The 16,173-nt window shown below is 32.2% G+C and overlaps 3 protein-coding genes across 3 annotated transcripts; 1 reads left to right on the forward strand and 2 right to left on the reverse strand.

Annotated features, from left to right (window-relative positions):
* Window positions 1-1,079: 1,079 nt before the first annotated feature.
* Window positions 1,080-5,411, reverse strand: LOC102663646 (BTB/POZ domain-containing protein At3g49900). Its single transcript, XM_006590566.4, has 4 exons — window positions 5,182-5,411; window positions 4,988-5,057; window positions 3,443-3,922; window positions 1,080-2,016 (listed from the first exon to the last, which is right to left on the reverse strand). The coding sequence occupies exons 1-4, from the start codon at window positions 5,394-5,396 to the stop codon at window positions 1,312-1,314; spliced, it is 1,470 nt and encodes a 489-aa protein (XP_006590629.1). The 5' UTR covers window positions 5,397-5,411; the 3' UTR covers window positions 1,080-1,311.
* Window positions 5,412-7,318: 1,907 nt separating this feature from the next.
* Window positions 7,319-7,980, forward strand: LOC100788996 (putative 60S ribosomal protein L26). The gene has a single exon (NM_001252710.3). The coding sequence runs from the start codon at window positions 7,401-7,403 to the stop codon at window positions 7,839-7,841; it is 441 nt and encodes a 146-aa protein (NP_001239639.1). The 5' UTR covers window positions 7,319-7,400; the 3' UTR covers window positions 7,842-7,980.
* Window positions 7,981-10,656: 2,676 nt separating this feature from the next.
* On the reverse strand, window positions 10,657-13,973 carry LOC100790578 (mitochondrial outer membrane protein porin of 34 kDa-like). Its single transcript, NM_001252970.2, is given in 6 exon segments — window positions 10,657-11,270; window positions 11,373-11,581; window positions 11,673-11,759; window positions 11,844-11,954; window positions 13,678-13,745; window positions 13,863-13,973. Coding segments are annotated over 6 exon segments (831 nt in total). The 5' UTR covers window positions 13,912-13,973; the 3' UTR covers window positions 10,657-10,963.
* Between the last annotated feature and the right edge of the window lie 2,200 nt (window positions 13,974-16,173).

A 16,173-nucleotide genomic window follows, 5' to 3' on the forward strand; every position in this document is an offset into this window, starting at 1 on the left:
TAACCTGAATGCCCACTTGTTCTCTTTTTCTTTAATAATCAAATAATGACAGAGAACTGATACCTGTGATTTGTGATAAAACTGGAGATATTGCGATTTGTCATTACTCATTGGATACAGATAAAGGTGTGGCCAAGGCAAAGCTACATCCTTTTATCCTTTAAATCAACTTATGCGGCACTAATTATCAACAGTGATTGAGTTAAATCAATAATTGAGAATTAAGTGGAGACTGTCTGCACTAGCTACTTTTTTTTAGGGTCTGCACTAGCTACTAATTAACCGCACTCAGTCACTATAGAGCATCAATTTAATTTTCACTAGTACATGTATCCCCTGAGATGCACCGGTCGAATTGTGTGTGGATGAAATATATTTTTTATTGTTTAAATAAATTAAAAAGAATAATGAATGATAAATGTATTTTTATAAAAAAAAAAGTAATATAAGAATTATTTTTCGCTTTCATGGTCAAATAATCTCTACTTTACTTCATTTAGCTAATCTTTTCAATCAAAATAGAAATATCACAACATTTTAGTGATTTTCAAATAGTCAGTAATTTATGAGAAAAAATTGTTATAAATTCTTAAACACAACAACTCTTTTCAAATAGTGATTTCTTAAACATATTTTTCTTATTTTATGCCTAGCATGTGTTTAATTCTAATTACCTTTTTGTTGAAGAGATAATTAAGATTTAATATTATGTGGCAACTAAAAAAAAAAAGTGTGTAGGTTTACACTTCAACATGGCTATTAAACTTTTTTTTTCTTCTAGTATAGTTTTTCTACAAGCTTTTTGTTTAATTCATTTTTTTAATTTTACTTTGGTCTGAAATTAGTATCATGGAAATTACATACAAAATTAAGATAAAAAACTACATGATGAGTTATTTTAAGAATTTATATTTTCCTTTGTTTTAACACAACTCTTTTGGCTCTTTTTCAACATGCTAGATGCGCAATTGATTACTGCTTGCTATCAGCACAACTTTTTTTTGCTAAATATATACACATCTCTTCAACAGTAGATATTTTCTAAAACTAATTCAAACCTAACGACATGTGGCGAATACTTCAACGAATTAACGCATGAAATTAATTGTTAGGTTCAAATAATATTTCAAAACGACATTAACGAAAAATAGCAACTGGCTTTGGCAGTTTGGCCAATGGCCCAAGACAATCTTGCGAAAAAATGAAAAAAAAAAATTGCGTAAAATATTACTACATCAACGACAACATTAGTACTCCTATATACAGCCTTTCATGAAACATGACATATACGCCTTGGAGCAACCTTTGTAACTAAGTTTCTTCAGTAGTGTTTGACGTAGACTTTGATATCCGAAATGCATGCTTGAGACCAGTTATGAGCTTACTATGGCGAAGAAACTTGGTCATCTTTGGGGTCTTGCTATCGTCATGACATGATGATCCCACAGACAAATTGCACATCCCCCCGGCCACTTCCTTATTTTTCCTCCTTACGTTGTCAAGCACAAAACCCGAAGACGAAACAGACCCTCTTCCTCCCCTCTGTATTTTACTGCTCTCTGCATCTGCTGGAACAAAATGGAAACTTGCGAAACGCTCTGAGTTCAACACATTATTATTATTCCTTGTGTCATCCTCCGCTTGGTGATGTTCATGAAGGATCTTCTTCATGCCCCTAAGTTCTCTCTCGAGGCTTTGAATACGAGAGTAGGTGGAATCCATGGTCTCTTTGATCTGTGTCGTTTCGCGATCAGCCGTGTCACGCTGCAGAATTTCTCTTAGGGACGTTCGTTCTGGTTGTTGTTGTGCACCGGTGGTGGCCGGGGCCCTGGCCGCCGCAGTGACGGAGCGGCGAGTGTTGAGATGCTCCATGAGTATCGCTCTCACTATGAATCTGAGCGGCATTCGTGGGTTTTGAACACAGTCAACGAGAGTGTGAGACGAGAGCCTAGAACAGTCTATGCTGTTGCATATCTCCGATTTCTGTTCCTCTGTTAGTTTACCGTACTTGTTTTCCTTCACAAATGACAATAAATGATTATGAACGAAAGATCAGTGATAATTATTGTTTAAGATGGACGTTTTAGGCACGTGGTTATGTTTTATGGATCGTAGAAATGTTAAGAGGTGCACTTTAGATTTAGATTAAGTGTGTTTAGATTGATTATGATAAAATTAATTTAAAATTATTATAAAATTGGTTATGATAAAAGTAGAAGTTACTTTATTTTTACTTATTTCAATTTTATCATAATTTTAAAAACAATTCAAACATGTAAAATTTAATTAAAATTACAGTTAATCCACCTCCCCATAATTTACCATGATTTTGGCTATCCAAACACACATTTAACCTAACTCATCATTTCTACATGGAAAGAACATTTTTTCAAGAAACATATTTCAATAACCAGATAGAAATGTTTTTTGTGATTCTGTAATTGGTTCATTTTTAATACAAATAAAATGCCTTTCATGTGATTTGCAAATGTGTTTTTCCTCAATCAGTGTTCTTTTAGATAAAAACTTTTTCTTTTTAATATCAAAATGACTTGTAATATAGTAAACAAAAAAGAATTGTTATAATAGTATAAATAATAAGCATAATAATAATAATATAATCACAATATAAAAGTAAAAAGTAAATAACATTAATAAAAAAACGGAGAAATAAAAACAAAACAGAAAAAAGTAAGAAGTTAACAAAATACAGTTAGGACCATTATTCTAATATATAAAAATATATGCCAATTAATATATTTTATTGAATTAGTCTTTTATTTATTACATTTGAGATTTTGAATGTGTATTTATTTAGTTAAATTAATTAGCATATAACAGATTTTGATGATTAATTTGAACAATGAAAAATACATTCATATTAGAATTTAATGATGATTACTTTCTCATCAATAATTAGTTATTATTTCTTATCACATTAAAACATAAAGTAATTTTTACTTTTCAAAATATTTTTTATAAAAAGCTCATTTTTTTTCCAAAGGCTTAGCCTTTTTCTTTATGGGTTAGAAATGTAACAGACCAAAAGTTTAGCCTTTAAACAAAAAGTATTGAATTATATTACTATTTTTTTAAAATGATATTACATGAGTATTTGAGCATACAATATTCAATAAAAACCAATGCAAAAATGTAACCTGAAAATTTAAGCATTAGTTAGTTTTACATTTTAATAAGATTAGTTTTAAGTCATTAAATATGACTAATCCACGATAAATTAAAAATGTAGAAAGTCAAAAAAATGATTCAACAAAAAAAAAAAGAAGTCAAAAGTTGATTCTCATAAAGGCAAAGGAGATGTCTGATGTGCACTTGTGCAGATGATGTAGGAAAAAGTTTTGATCTACTGTTGTAATGCGATTGCGTTATATGAGATGATGACACGTGTACATAAAAAGATATAAGGTGACACGTGGCGTACCTTGAGATAAAGATCAACCATCTTGTATAGAACGTCGTGGTTGTGTAACCTTCTGTTCAGTGAATACGATACCGTTTGAAAATCCTGAGGGTGCATACCTACGACGTCGTTTAAACACGAAACGTCGTCTTCCCAAACCAGCGCTTCAATACACCTGCTGGCAAGCGACGCCGTCGTTTCGGATTCGGGGAGCAGAGCCACGCACGAGCGCAGAACCATCGACGCGTCAATGCCAACGACTCTCTCAAAATACGATTCGGTTACTTCACGGAGATTCTCTTCTCCCGTCATGCCCAATAACTCCGCCGCCACTCTAACGGTGGCAACGTTACTCGGCGTTAAGTGGACTCTGCGGCTGTAACAGAATTCAGCCACCGCAGCGAAAGTCTCGGCCGTTATGTTTAACGGCGGGGAGAGAGTTAGGTTAGAAACTCCCGTTAGATACCGTTTGAGGTATGAACTTCTTGATATCAGACGAGCCTAAATAAAAGTAAAAGCCGCAACAATAGGAGAAAGAATTTAAGGTATCTATCTATAAAATGTATATCAAATATATCAATGAACAAAGTGTTGCACATATTTTTATGTGATTAAAGGAATGTCCCCTTTTGCTGGGTTTAAAAGCAGAGCTTTTCAGACAAAGCAAAGCGTTACTAAAAGTGAAAAAGTATATGCAAAATTAACGTGTAGTAGTAGTAAATAGAATTATGGTCAGGACCTCTTGTGAAGCGAACAAAAAGAAAATGATACATGTGTGGTGGGATTCCTTTGTCTTCTTTTCTTTATATATGCCCGGGAAAATGACAATTAATCTGGGTTCTGAATTATCCTAAGGAGGAGAATTTAATCCATTGCACTGTAAAAGATGCTGACACGGGTGTGTATATAACTGTATTATGTTATGTCTGTGAGCAAGAACCATATATATCCCTTGGTTTCACAGGGTGTTCAACAAAGAACATGGGTTGTTGACCACTCTTAAAAACATTTTGAGCTAGCTGGAGTGTCCGATACTGAAGGCAGGATATTTTCCCAAGGGGTTGGTAGGCCATACCTCCCCTTTTAATGTGACTAAGGAAATTCCCACTTGCAGTACAATTCTTAATCATGTCAAATTCTATCATTGAAATACATAATTATTATTTTTTAATTTTCTTCTTCTGTAAAGTCACATTTTCACACCCCAACCCCAAAATTGCAAATTAGTATCCAACCTTGGATTTGTACAAGTATACTATATATTATCACCGAAAACTTACTTTCTTTAAGGGATTTTTGTACTGTATTCAAGTCATATTTTTGCATGTATATTAAAGAAAACACCAAAGATAAACGAGTGTACCGCTAAAAAAGAATCACAAACTTGCGGTTGCATCAGTATTATTGTAAACTATTTTGATCCAGAAAACTAAGAAAAAAGATACACTAATGTAAACAATTTTGACGGAAGAAAAAAAAAGGAAGGGCAATATTGCGTTACCAAAAGAAAACGGCAAATTAAACAACAACAAATGAATGAGCAAGATTATTGGTGAATCGACAAACCTTGTGCAGACGAAAAGAGGTTCCTTGAACACATATCAAGACATCTGGTTCACAGCCGGAGTCAAGAGACCTGAATGAATTGATCATAATTTCATTAAAAACATAGAGGGTGGGTAGGGGAACTGAATTCTTCTGCATTTATTTATAGAAGGAAAAGAAAAATGAAGTATGAGAAAGATCGAATTGGCACAAACCAAGCATTGACTATGGAGTGGAGTGATGGAGGAGGAGAAGAGGAGGAGGATGGTGAAAGAGAGGGAGAGGAGGTTGAAGAGAACTCGCGTTCTTCCTCGTAGATGGTCTCGAATTGGTTCCAACCCCTCATCTCATCGGTGACCTTGGCTTTGAATGAAAACACACGGTTTTCAAGGGTGTCTGAATGCTCTACTGTTATTTCCATGGAGGCCATAAATATGGTTTCGGAAGCCTATTAATGCCACATGTGATGACTCTTAAATGCACGCTTCAATTTGCCTTTGCTTATTTCATTTCTATTCTTATTATGTCATCATAATTCATAATCCCCTCCAATTTCCTATTCTCACCCAAATTCTCCCCTCCTCATTCTGTGCTTTCTTATTTCATTTCTATTATATTTGTTATAATTTTTTAAAACAGTTTTACATTATTATTTAATAATAAATTATTAATTGAATTATTTTTAAATAAATATTTTACACTTTTAGTGCATAATTTTTTTTCTTTTAAAAAAATTATTCTCAAGTATTATTTATAACTCTCATTTTGATCATATATAATTTTCTATATCTGTATTTCCTTTAGAACTTAAAAGGGATGAAAACATGATATTATCAACAAAATAATTAAGGAAGTTATTATTTAAAATACCAATAACTTCCTTTTATTTAGATTATTTTGAATTTTAAATGATATTATTAAAAATATTTAAATGTAACCAACATATTTTTAGATATAACTAAAAATAACATTTTTAGTCATAATATTTTTTAGAATGTAATTCTGAAAATGTAATATTAGGAGTGTTCAATCCAAAATAAAAAAAAACCGAAAAACAAATCAAATCATTTTTTTATTTGTTTGAAATATTTATTTTAAATTGATTAGTCTGATTCGTTTTGTTGTTTGTGGTCTTGAAATCGAATCAACCAACAGGTTTACATTATTTAAGTGTCACATGTTTTATATATATATATATATATATATATATATATATATTACTTGAGTTTTACAATTTTTATAGTATTGTGTATATGAAATTTATATATTGTATATCATTTTTTTTTCAAATGATTTTTGTAAGAAATGTTTGGTTTAAAATGAATGAAAAATTTGATAGATTTTTATGGTAAAACATTTAACATATTAATAAGTTTTGTAGATGGGTATTAACAATTTTTTAATGTAATTTAATTTAAAATAAAAAAGTATATAAATTTTAATGAAATAATATTTTAATAAAAATTCAACCAAAACAATTCATAAAATATTGGTTTGGTTCAAATTTTATTTTAAATGAAAATCAAATCAAATCAAACCACATATATTTTATAAGTTTAATTTGAGTGACTTTTTAATAAAAATTTGAACCAAATAGAGTTATGAATAGCATACTTAACGTAATATCTTAAAACAAACGTTTCTTTTGTTATTATTATTATTATTTTTTATACCCAATTATTGTGCAATAAAAAAGTCACTGTCTCATGAGCAATAAATCAAAACCTTCTTACTTGTCTCATGAGTAAACCAATAAGATGCAATAACCGAAGGCAAACAATTTCCTCCCTCTTTAAAGGCTATTTATGCATTCTGCCATTCCGAACGTTTCAACTTTTCTCAGTTGAATTTTTATAAAACGCAAGGGTAAAATTATTTTCATTGCTGTATAATTTAATTTTATATACAAAATTTATTCAATAGAATTGACTATGGTAATAACTGCATAAGATATTAAATTCATTAGGAGTAAAATACTATCATTAAATTTAAGTATGGAATTTTTTTATAGTAATAAATATATATAATATATGAGAATTAATTTGTTTTCTACTTTTCTTTTTTATAGTTTGAAATGACTGAAATGTTCAATTATACAAAGTTATTTTTTAGAAAACATCCTTAATTCAACACAAAAGTGACAAAACATATAATGAACTTAGTACTACATATTTTCTCAATATTTTTTCTTCTTGATTAGAACCAAAATATATATATATATAAAAAAAACAGTGCATCTCACCTAGTCAAACAGGCCCTATCAAATTGGGCTAGCTTGGCGGTCATAATCAGGGCCCGGTCCAAGACCATACAAAATGCAATTAAAATTTAAAAATGAGAAGAAAAGGAGTGAAACTGAAAACCCTAAATCTCAGTTTTTCTTATACAGCCACTCTTTCATTCTCATTGCCGTCACACAGAGAGAGAAGAGACAATGAAGTTTAACCCAAGGGTTTCCTCAAGCCGTCGAAAGAGCCGCAAGGCTCACTTCACCGCTCCGTCGAGCGTGCGTCGCGTCCTGATGAGCGCGCCTCTCTCGACCGATCTCCGGTCGAAGTACAACGTGCGGTCCATTCCGGTTCGCAAGGACGACGAGGTGCAGGTGGTGAGGGGAACCTACAAGGGCCGCGAGGGCAAAGTGGTCCAGGTCTATCGCCGCAAGTGGGTCATCCACATCGAGCGCATCACCCGCGAGAAGGTTAACGGCTCCACCGTCAACGTTGGCATTCACCCTTCCAAGGTTGTCGTCACCAAGCTTCGAATGGACAAGGACCGCAAATCCTTGCTCGATCGGAAGGCCAAGGGTCGCGCCGCCGCCGACAAGGAAAAGGGTACCAAGTTCGCTCCTGAGGATGTCATGCAGACCGTCGATTAATTTCTCTCTTTACTTTTTTGCCCTCTCTGTACTTTCTTATTTGCTGCTTTTGTTTGTGGTTTGGATCTCAAGGGTTCCGCTATTGTGAGGCCTTTCTGTTTTGTTTAATTTAATCAAATGCTTGACATTATTACTGCTATTGTTTCCTGCTTTTATTGTTTTTTTTAGCTGTTTTCGCTTTGTGATGTCCAGATTGCCGCAGTATTTTGATTTGATTAACTAATTAGGTTTTTGAGTGCTGTGTTAAAATGTGACTGGATAGGATTGGAGATGGAAATGTGATTTCGAGTAATAGAATTTAGATTGGTCTCACTAAGCACATTTATGCTGATAAAAGAAAAACTAAGTACTTTTATGGGTTAGGCAAATAGTTGGTATTTGTGCTGTAATTTGAGTTGAGAGTTTAATTATTGTGCAATCACCCTTTTACAAGGAACTGTGTTGCAGATAGAGGTTATAAGTAATTATAGTCTTAAACTCGTAAGATTTGCTTCTTGATGCGTGGAATATTTATGGTGATTCTCCATCATGCACGTTTTTAAAGTGCTCCTGCCCCCTTCCCAAATTTCTATATAAAAAAAGACTCAAATCAAAGGTGCATTTAAAGGTTTATGGTTGTATTGAGTGGTGCCTTGAGTCCTGAGAACACAATGCATGTTTTCCCAATGTTTTTTGATTGGACTACAATATGTCTTGTTTACTTACTGTAGTCTCATAGTGATGATATCAAATTTATGTTTGCTTGTCATTATTCATCCTGGCATCTTGTTGCAATTATAATTCCGTAGTCTCTCCGTTGGCTCTGGTCACTAAGGTTGCCCTTATTATCCTTGTGACCATGTTTTGGAAAGTAATGATGGCTCATTTTTCAAAGGGTCTGTAATCATGAAGTCTTGAATAACACTCAGGCTTTGACGTGACAAAAGTCTCTTTTCAAGTGATGAGTTAAGATGCTTTCTCTGCCAGGAGTAGTGTATTATTTTCCTTTCCTAAAATTTGATTTCACCTGAGTTAAGATGCGTGGAACGAAAGCTTTAACAAAAACGTATCAAATGTTGAAATTGTGAGAGATGCTTTGCCATATGTTAGTTATGTATGTATTTTTCCCCCTGGATTTCAGATTTTTGTTAGTAGTTTCTGTCATTGGTCTTTTGAGATAATAAAATAAAAATGAATGCAATATTAGTTTTACAGGGCTATAATAGTATTAATAATTTTACTATATTTTTTGTATTTACTTAAATAAATCAATTTATTTTTTTGATTTAGAGAGATTTTCCACAAACAATATATTCTAGCTTACCACGTATCCATTTGGTTGAAAGAGACATGTCAGTGACATTGTTTTGACCCTCTTTATAACACTTGTTAACTCTTACTTTCGTTGACTAAAATTTGTTAACATATTACACTATATAATGTTGCACCAGTACCAATCCTTTTAAATGTAATTTTTTCATTAACAAACTAAAGATATAGCAAGTGTTTTTTGTACTTTTATTTCAATTTAAAAATGTAATATAATTATATATTTTAATTGATATTAAAATTTTAAAAGTATAACATGTTGAAAGAATCCCCTAGTCCTGTACAAAATATATAAAAGTGTTTACTATAAACATTGCCATGTTTAATATATCAACATAGTATTGCCATGTTTAAGAAATTTATAATATAAACCGTGTTAAGTAATTTTATTGAGGAAAAAAAGGTTTAACATGTGATTAAGGGAATGTGTGCATTTGCAATTCATTTAACACGTCTTTGTAATGTGTAAACAAATTCAAAAAAATTACCCCGGACCAAACTATATATGCTTAAGGTTGCATAAAACTTAGAAAATATTATTTCTGGTTCTTTTTATAAGAAAAATGTATTTTTATATTATGCTTGCGTCTTATAAAAATGTCTGATAAAATAAATATAAAATATATTAATGAGACTTTATATTATACTTGCCTGTGAATTTTCTCATTCAATTTTTTTTACACATTTTACTGTTTATATTTTTTAACATTTACACATTATATCATCCATTTTTTTTTTCATATTTTAACATCATATTTTTCAATTATGTGTATTTTACCATCATATTTTTTAACTTTTGCATATTATACAATCATGTTAACAATTTTGCAAAAAATAGTAACATCATTTTTAGGGACATGCCAACATCTCAATACACATTTCAAGAATAATTAAAATGTGGAAAATTGAAAAGTAATAAAAAAAACTTGAAAGATAAAATTCGTAAAATTGTGATAGTTAAATGATAAAATATGTAATGAAGCCAAATTTTTATATAAAAAAAGGTAAAACATCAATATTTTTTTAACAGGAGAGAATAATGGCTGAACTGCGTATATATGTGTGTTAAATCTAAAAATTCAAGGGGCATAGACACTTAACGAGGCCAATGAAAGACGAGATCTGTTTTTCTTTTTCAATTCTATCTCATATAGTTCAAAATTTTGGAAGGCGAGAGGAAATGAGGACCATAGTTTTGTCCCTCCAATATTAGGAGAATTTGGAGACGGAAAGTCAATTGTAATTTTTGGACTGTACCGACAATATTTTCCTATAATCATTTTTAACTCTGAACCTCTCCATTAAATTTTCCTAAAATCGCCTGACACTATCTCAATTCTTACGGATAAAAATAAAAATAAAAGCACAACAATATATTTCTCCTCCCCTCCCCTTTTCTTGAACCTAATAAGGTGGTCAGACCTTTTCCCTCCTTCCTCTTCCATTCTTTGAACCAAATACACTGAAAGACTTGAAACAATATTCTAGCCGATTGTAAGTAACCAAGTGAAAGAAAACAATATTGAAAATAGAATTTAAGTAAAAAACACTCGATAAAAATCCTCCTAGACAACAGGACCTCCAGATCTTGTAATGCCTACCACAATGTTGGAGGAAACGCAGAAAATTCAATAAAAAATGGGAAACAGAAGCCACTCATCCAAGTTATTGAAAATTCAATATTTTATCCATTCATGAAGAGCCTAGAAATGCTCATCTGTTGAGCTAATTATTTTCCCTCCTTTCAAGGGCCACCAAAAAAATTGAACGAAGTTTGGAACTCCGATCACTTTTCTCAAAAATGAATAAAAACCTCAAGGTTTGAGGGCAATAGCCAATCCAAACCTGGGCTTTTTATCCAGGGCCTTGGTGTCAATCTCACCAGAAACAGTAAACACTGACTTTGGTATGATCTCATGCTGCAGGAGGGCCCCAAGCTTTCCATGATTGTTGAGCCTTGCTTTGACCTGTGTCAGAGGGTCAACAGCAAAAGACCCTCCTACTGTAAAAATGTTCTCATTTGTTGAGAACTTTCTAGTGATCTCTGCAACAGCGGCACTCTTCTTCAATAGATCCAGATGATGGAGGTATGATGCTTTAATGCTGTCACCCTTGTCACCACTGATTGGGAAGTACATGTTCAGAATCAATTTGTTAGCTTTCAAAATGATTGAGATTACTAGATAATTTGGAACACAAATTTTATGGGTAAAAGAAACTAACAGGATTACTGAAGCAGAAGAATCAGGTCTCGTGACACTAATTCCAGCAGTGTATTTTGTAAAACCACCAGATGAAGTGTCATAGCCTGCCTCAGCACCCAAAGCAATGGTTGGGGTACCAACAGTGGCAGAAACATCAATGACAGGGGATTGCTTCAGTGCAACAGCTGTTGTTAAGGTAGCATGGTCATGGAAGTATTGAACCTCTAACTGTCAAAAACAAATCAGATAAATTTTCAGAAACAATGCCTGGCAGTTAGTTTAGTTGAATTTCCCAACCAGAAGATGCACGTTTATGTACCTTGCCAGAATTATAATCAGGCAGCTTAAATGAAGCAATAGTCTTGGTGGATGGAAGAACGTCATTGAATGTGAGGGTTGTGGAGATCTGGGGGAAAAAAAGGACTATGTAAATAAGATGATTTACTCAAGAAAATACACTATTATAACCTCAGAAGACAAAGTAACCCACAGTTGATGCGGTGTCCAGTTTAACATCAATAATAGTGTTCTTATACTTGTACAGTGCTGCCACATCCCCAGTGGAGAGTCCTCCTTTCTTGACAGATGTTGAAGTGAGGGCCTGAAAGGAGAAAAAGCAAGTCATATTGAAATGAACATTATGCATCTTTTGCTCCTAGCAAGTGACCATGTGCGCTGTCGCACATACACAGCATTACAAAAGCAACCATGACAACCAAAAATTATATTAGCAAGTCAAGAATTAAAAATGAACATAAACATAAAAATGTAAATAGATACCCTTCCCATATATAAATATATATAAGCTTTCACTTAGATGTAAGGCATCAGCTTCAACATGAACCCACTACAATATGACATTAAGAATAAATTCATATTCATGCTCAGTATGTTATTGTTGATTATGAAAAGTTTGTGTTCAGAATACTAAAAAAGGTATAACAATAAAATAAATGAATTATTTAACTTAAACACTAATTGCATTCAGATACAACCCAACTTGGCATTGAATCTATGTCCTCTATCAGCCTATCCAGATATCACCATACCTTCACCCAAGTGGTCAATCTTACATTATCTCAGTCTTAATTATATACTTTTAGTCACTTAGATATACAGAAATAAAATTCCAACCATCATACTATTTCTATCAACCTCTGCAGTCTAATATCAGCCTTTGTTATGCACCAAAGTCATGTTTCCAGTCGTTGGATAGTTTATGGGTAAAGGTGCACAACTTGTTTGGAAATTCATGGTTTACAACACCTAGTAGTATATATCAGAATTCTGAACCTGAGTACAGAAAGATGCACAAAAATGGCATAACCAGCAACATAACTTCTATCAGCAATCAATAACTGTCGAGAATACCCCTTTTTAAAATGATTTTTAACAAGATTCCACATCTGGACCTACATTTCTTCTACTTCTGATTCCAAGCACAAACTCAAGGAGAATGCCATTTCTTGCACCCTTATATTTGCCCCCAGCTCATCTAGACAGTATCAAAACCCTTCTGCACAAGCCTAAATGCAATCCAATAAGCTCTACACATTCAATCACTTTTTTTACTCCAGGTATGGTTCATACAGTGTTGTTCCCCAGTTGTCATCGAATAAATTAGCATTTTGATAAAGACAATCATGCTACAATAGGATAAAGTTTGTTTTCTGTAAAAGGAACTTAATTAACTGACAGTTGATAGGGACTCATGTCAGACTGCATATTATGAAAACAAAATGCTCTGTTCTTTCTTATGAAAGAACTTAATTAATTGATAGTTTATACTTGATCGATACTCGTATGCCAGACTGCATATTTTGAAAACCAAATGTCGCAATGACATAGGGGCTAGCAGTAACCCAAAATAAAAATCCACAAAGTGAATAGAATACCACAAAACAAATTCAGACAGAAGAATGATTTAGTAGAGCAAGTCACCGCGCATCTAATATCCTCGAATTCCTGTAATTAATTTTAATTTTGCAGCGATGAATCTGTCTACACAATACGGATTAACTTAACATACTAACAATGTAATGTGGAATACGCTTAAAATACAAATAAAAATAAGCGAACTCGACATAATCGAAATTTTCAGATGCAACTTCATGATTCGTAGAAAAAACAAGTCAATACAATAGGTAATCAAGCTTAGAAAGGAACGAGCAAGCAACGGTCATGAGCAACCTCATAATGCGAATAAATTAATTTACGTACATAGCATTGCAATAGATCTTGACCAAAGGACCTCACAGACAAAAATGCAATTAACGTAAATATAGAAAAATAGATTGATTATAATGGAAATTGGAAGGGCTTACCACTCCGGAGATGCTGTATGAGGAAATGGTGAGTTTCTGATCGGAGTTGTAGTCCTTAGTCAAAAGATCTATAAGAAATAATGACAGATAAAAAAAAAAAATTAGCAAACTATTTTTTGATTTTTTGCTTCTAGAAAGTGATGTGGAATCAATAACGGAGATTGTTACAGAGCGTTTTTGTTCACCTTTGGATTTTTTGCCGATATCGGTAAAGAGACCCGGTCCCTTGCTCATTTTCGATTACAGAGAGAGAGATCTTGATGCACTGAGCTTCACGAAACAGGGTGTGGCGAGGAAATGACGCCCTTTTTCTTCATTTTTTTTATATCTTAAATGCGAAATGATGTAATTTGGAACCGCGAATCTGGATGGTTGAACTGGTTTTGTCTGATCGTGCGTTTCCATCCGTTGATTTAGGAGGCGATTATGATGCGTGGGACCATCATGCCCTCTTCCTTCGATCTGATTTCCAGGTAATACAATTCTACGAATTAAACTTGAGAAATGTTTGGAAAACATTGTTTAACACACTATAATCAATTAAATTTACAAATTTCTGTGAGTTTTACATATAATTAGTGAATTAATTTTATAATTTTTGATAAATTTTGAGTTTTCGTAAAAAAAAAAATTAACGTGAATTTATTAAAAGAAATGCGTTAGAAATTAAAGTGTATTGATAGTTTTCCCTGTTATACTGTTGTCCTGCCTAGGCACATGGATGTCATTCTATGAAGCATGTACGTGACTCAAAAGTTTGACAATTATTTTATGATTAATATTCATATTGACTTATTTATTTTTACTTATTGTTTCTTGCTGAAAAATTACTATGGTATATATTTAGATTAAAGTTTACAAATTCAAATTTGGGTAAAATTTATTTTATAAAATGAGTTAGTAAAAATATTTTTTTTCTTTCATTTTAAACTAAATTTGTGTGTGCTCAAGTCAAGATTATCGACCAAGATTTCTTATTACTGTGAGTATGAATAACTTCATACTAATATCATATCATAGTTAAAAAAATGGAATTTTAAAATAAAATTTGGATAAAACATGATTTATAATCAGACATAACTAAAAATCAAATAATATTTAAAAATGGATGAATAGTGAATTTGGTTCTGAAGGTGTGATGTATTGACATTAAGTTACAAGTAAATTATATTTGTAATCTCTCTCTGGTGGGTTAGTTTAACATATTATTACACGTATACAAGTAACATTTTAAATCTACACAAAACTTTTTCCAGAAATTTTCATTCACAATAGAGGTAAAAAAACTCGTGTCACTTCGCTTGTTTCATTCTTAGCTTATTCCAAGCTCCTTCATATATTGTGATACCTACTTTCCTTAATTTGGCTCCATTCCAGATAGTACCTTCCCTTCCCTGGCCCTGCGTTGACTGGTCCAAGTCGTATCCGCGTATGGAAACTTAAAACCGTTCCATTCCATTGATAATATATTAACATTAATTCAATACAATATATGATCTCCAACCTAGCTACCACGTACTGCATATAGATATATAGTCACGGATGAATTGATGCCATGGTGCGAGTATTCTCAGCTCCAATGATTTCTTGCACTTCATTGCGAACATTTTTGTTTAAATAACTCTCCATCACTTTCTAGGGCTTCATCCACACTGATAAACAGAGTCATAAGATTTCAGAGAAGAAAAGGTCCAAGTACATTAATTAAGAGCTGAAGCTGATACTTGAAGGTGATGGAGGGTTGTTTAAACGAGAATTTTCGAAATAAAGTTGAAGAAATTTGTCGGAAGGTTCTCAGGAAAAAGAGTAAATTATGACCCAAGGTAACAGCAAGCAATGGTGGAAATCTGCATCGCATCCCCTTTGGTATGCATATATATTTGCATGATTTATATTGGATTTAAGTTTATTAGGGTTGCTGAGTAATTCTCTACGGACAAATTTTGTTTCTTCCATTTGTAATTGTAAAAATATTGCTTTTTGATCATTTTTTTACGCCAAAATTGATTGGCATTTTTTTAGGCAATTGATTGATAGAGATTACTGATGTTATTTTACCCCCAATTTAATCTGCATTCCATCACGTGTAATATCTTTCTAACAATTTTTAAGTTGAAAAATCCTCTGTCAAGAAAAAAAAGTAGAAAAATCTTCTTTTGCTTTTCGTTTTGTGTGATTCATGATATTACGTTTTTCTCACTCTTTCCTTTTGCCTTTTTTTATAGGTTTAATTGTATTTTTGGCCTTCTAATATATTAAATATTTTCTTTATATTTTTAATTGTTAAAATTTCATCTCTTTATTAAAAAAAATTATTTTATTTATTAAACTATCATGCATTTATTTAATAGAGATATTTACCCATTTTGTGAATTTTAATTTTAATATTGTATATTTTAATCATTTATGTTTAAGTGTTTTTTTGTCATTTAGGTTTGAAAATTCTCATTTTGATATTATATGTTTTTAAAGGATTTCATTTCCATCATTTTTAAG

This window comes from Glycine max, chromosome 11, assembly GCF_000004515.6.
Source record: "Glycine max cultivar Williams 82 chromosome 11, Glycine_max_v4.0, whole genome shotgun sequence".
In the NCBI taxonomy this organism is placed as follows: domain Eukaryota; kingdom Viridiplantae; phylum Streptophyta; class Magnoliopsida; order Fabales; family Fabaceae; genus Glycine; species Glycine max.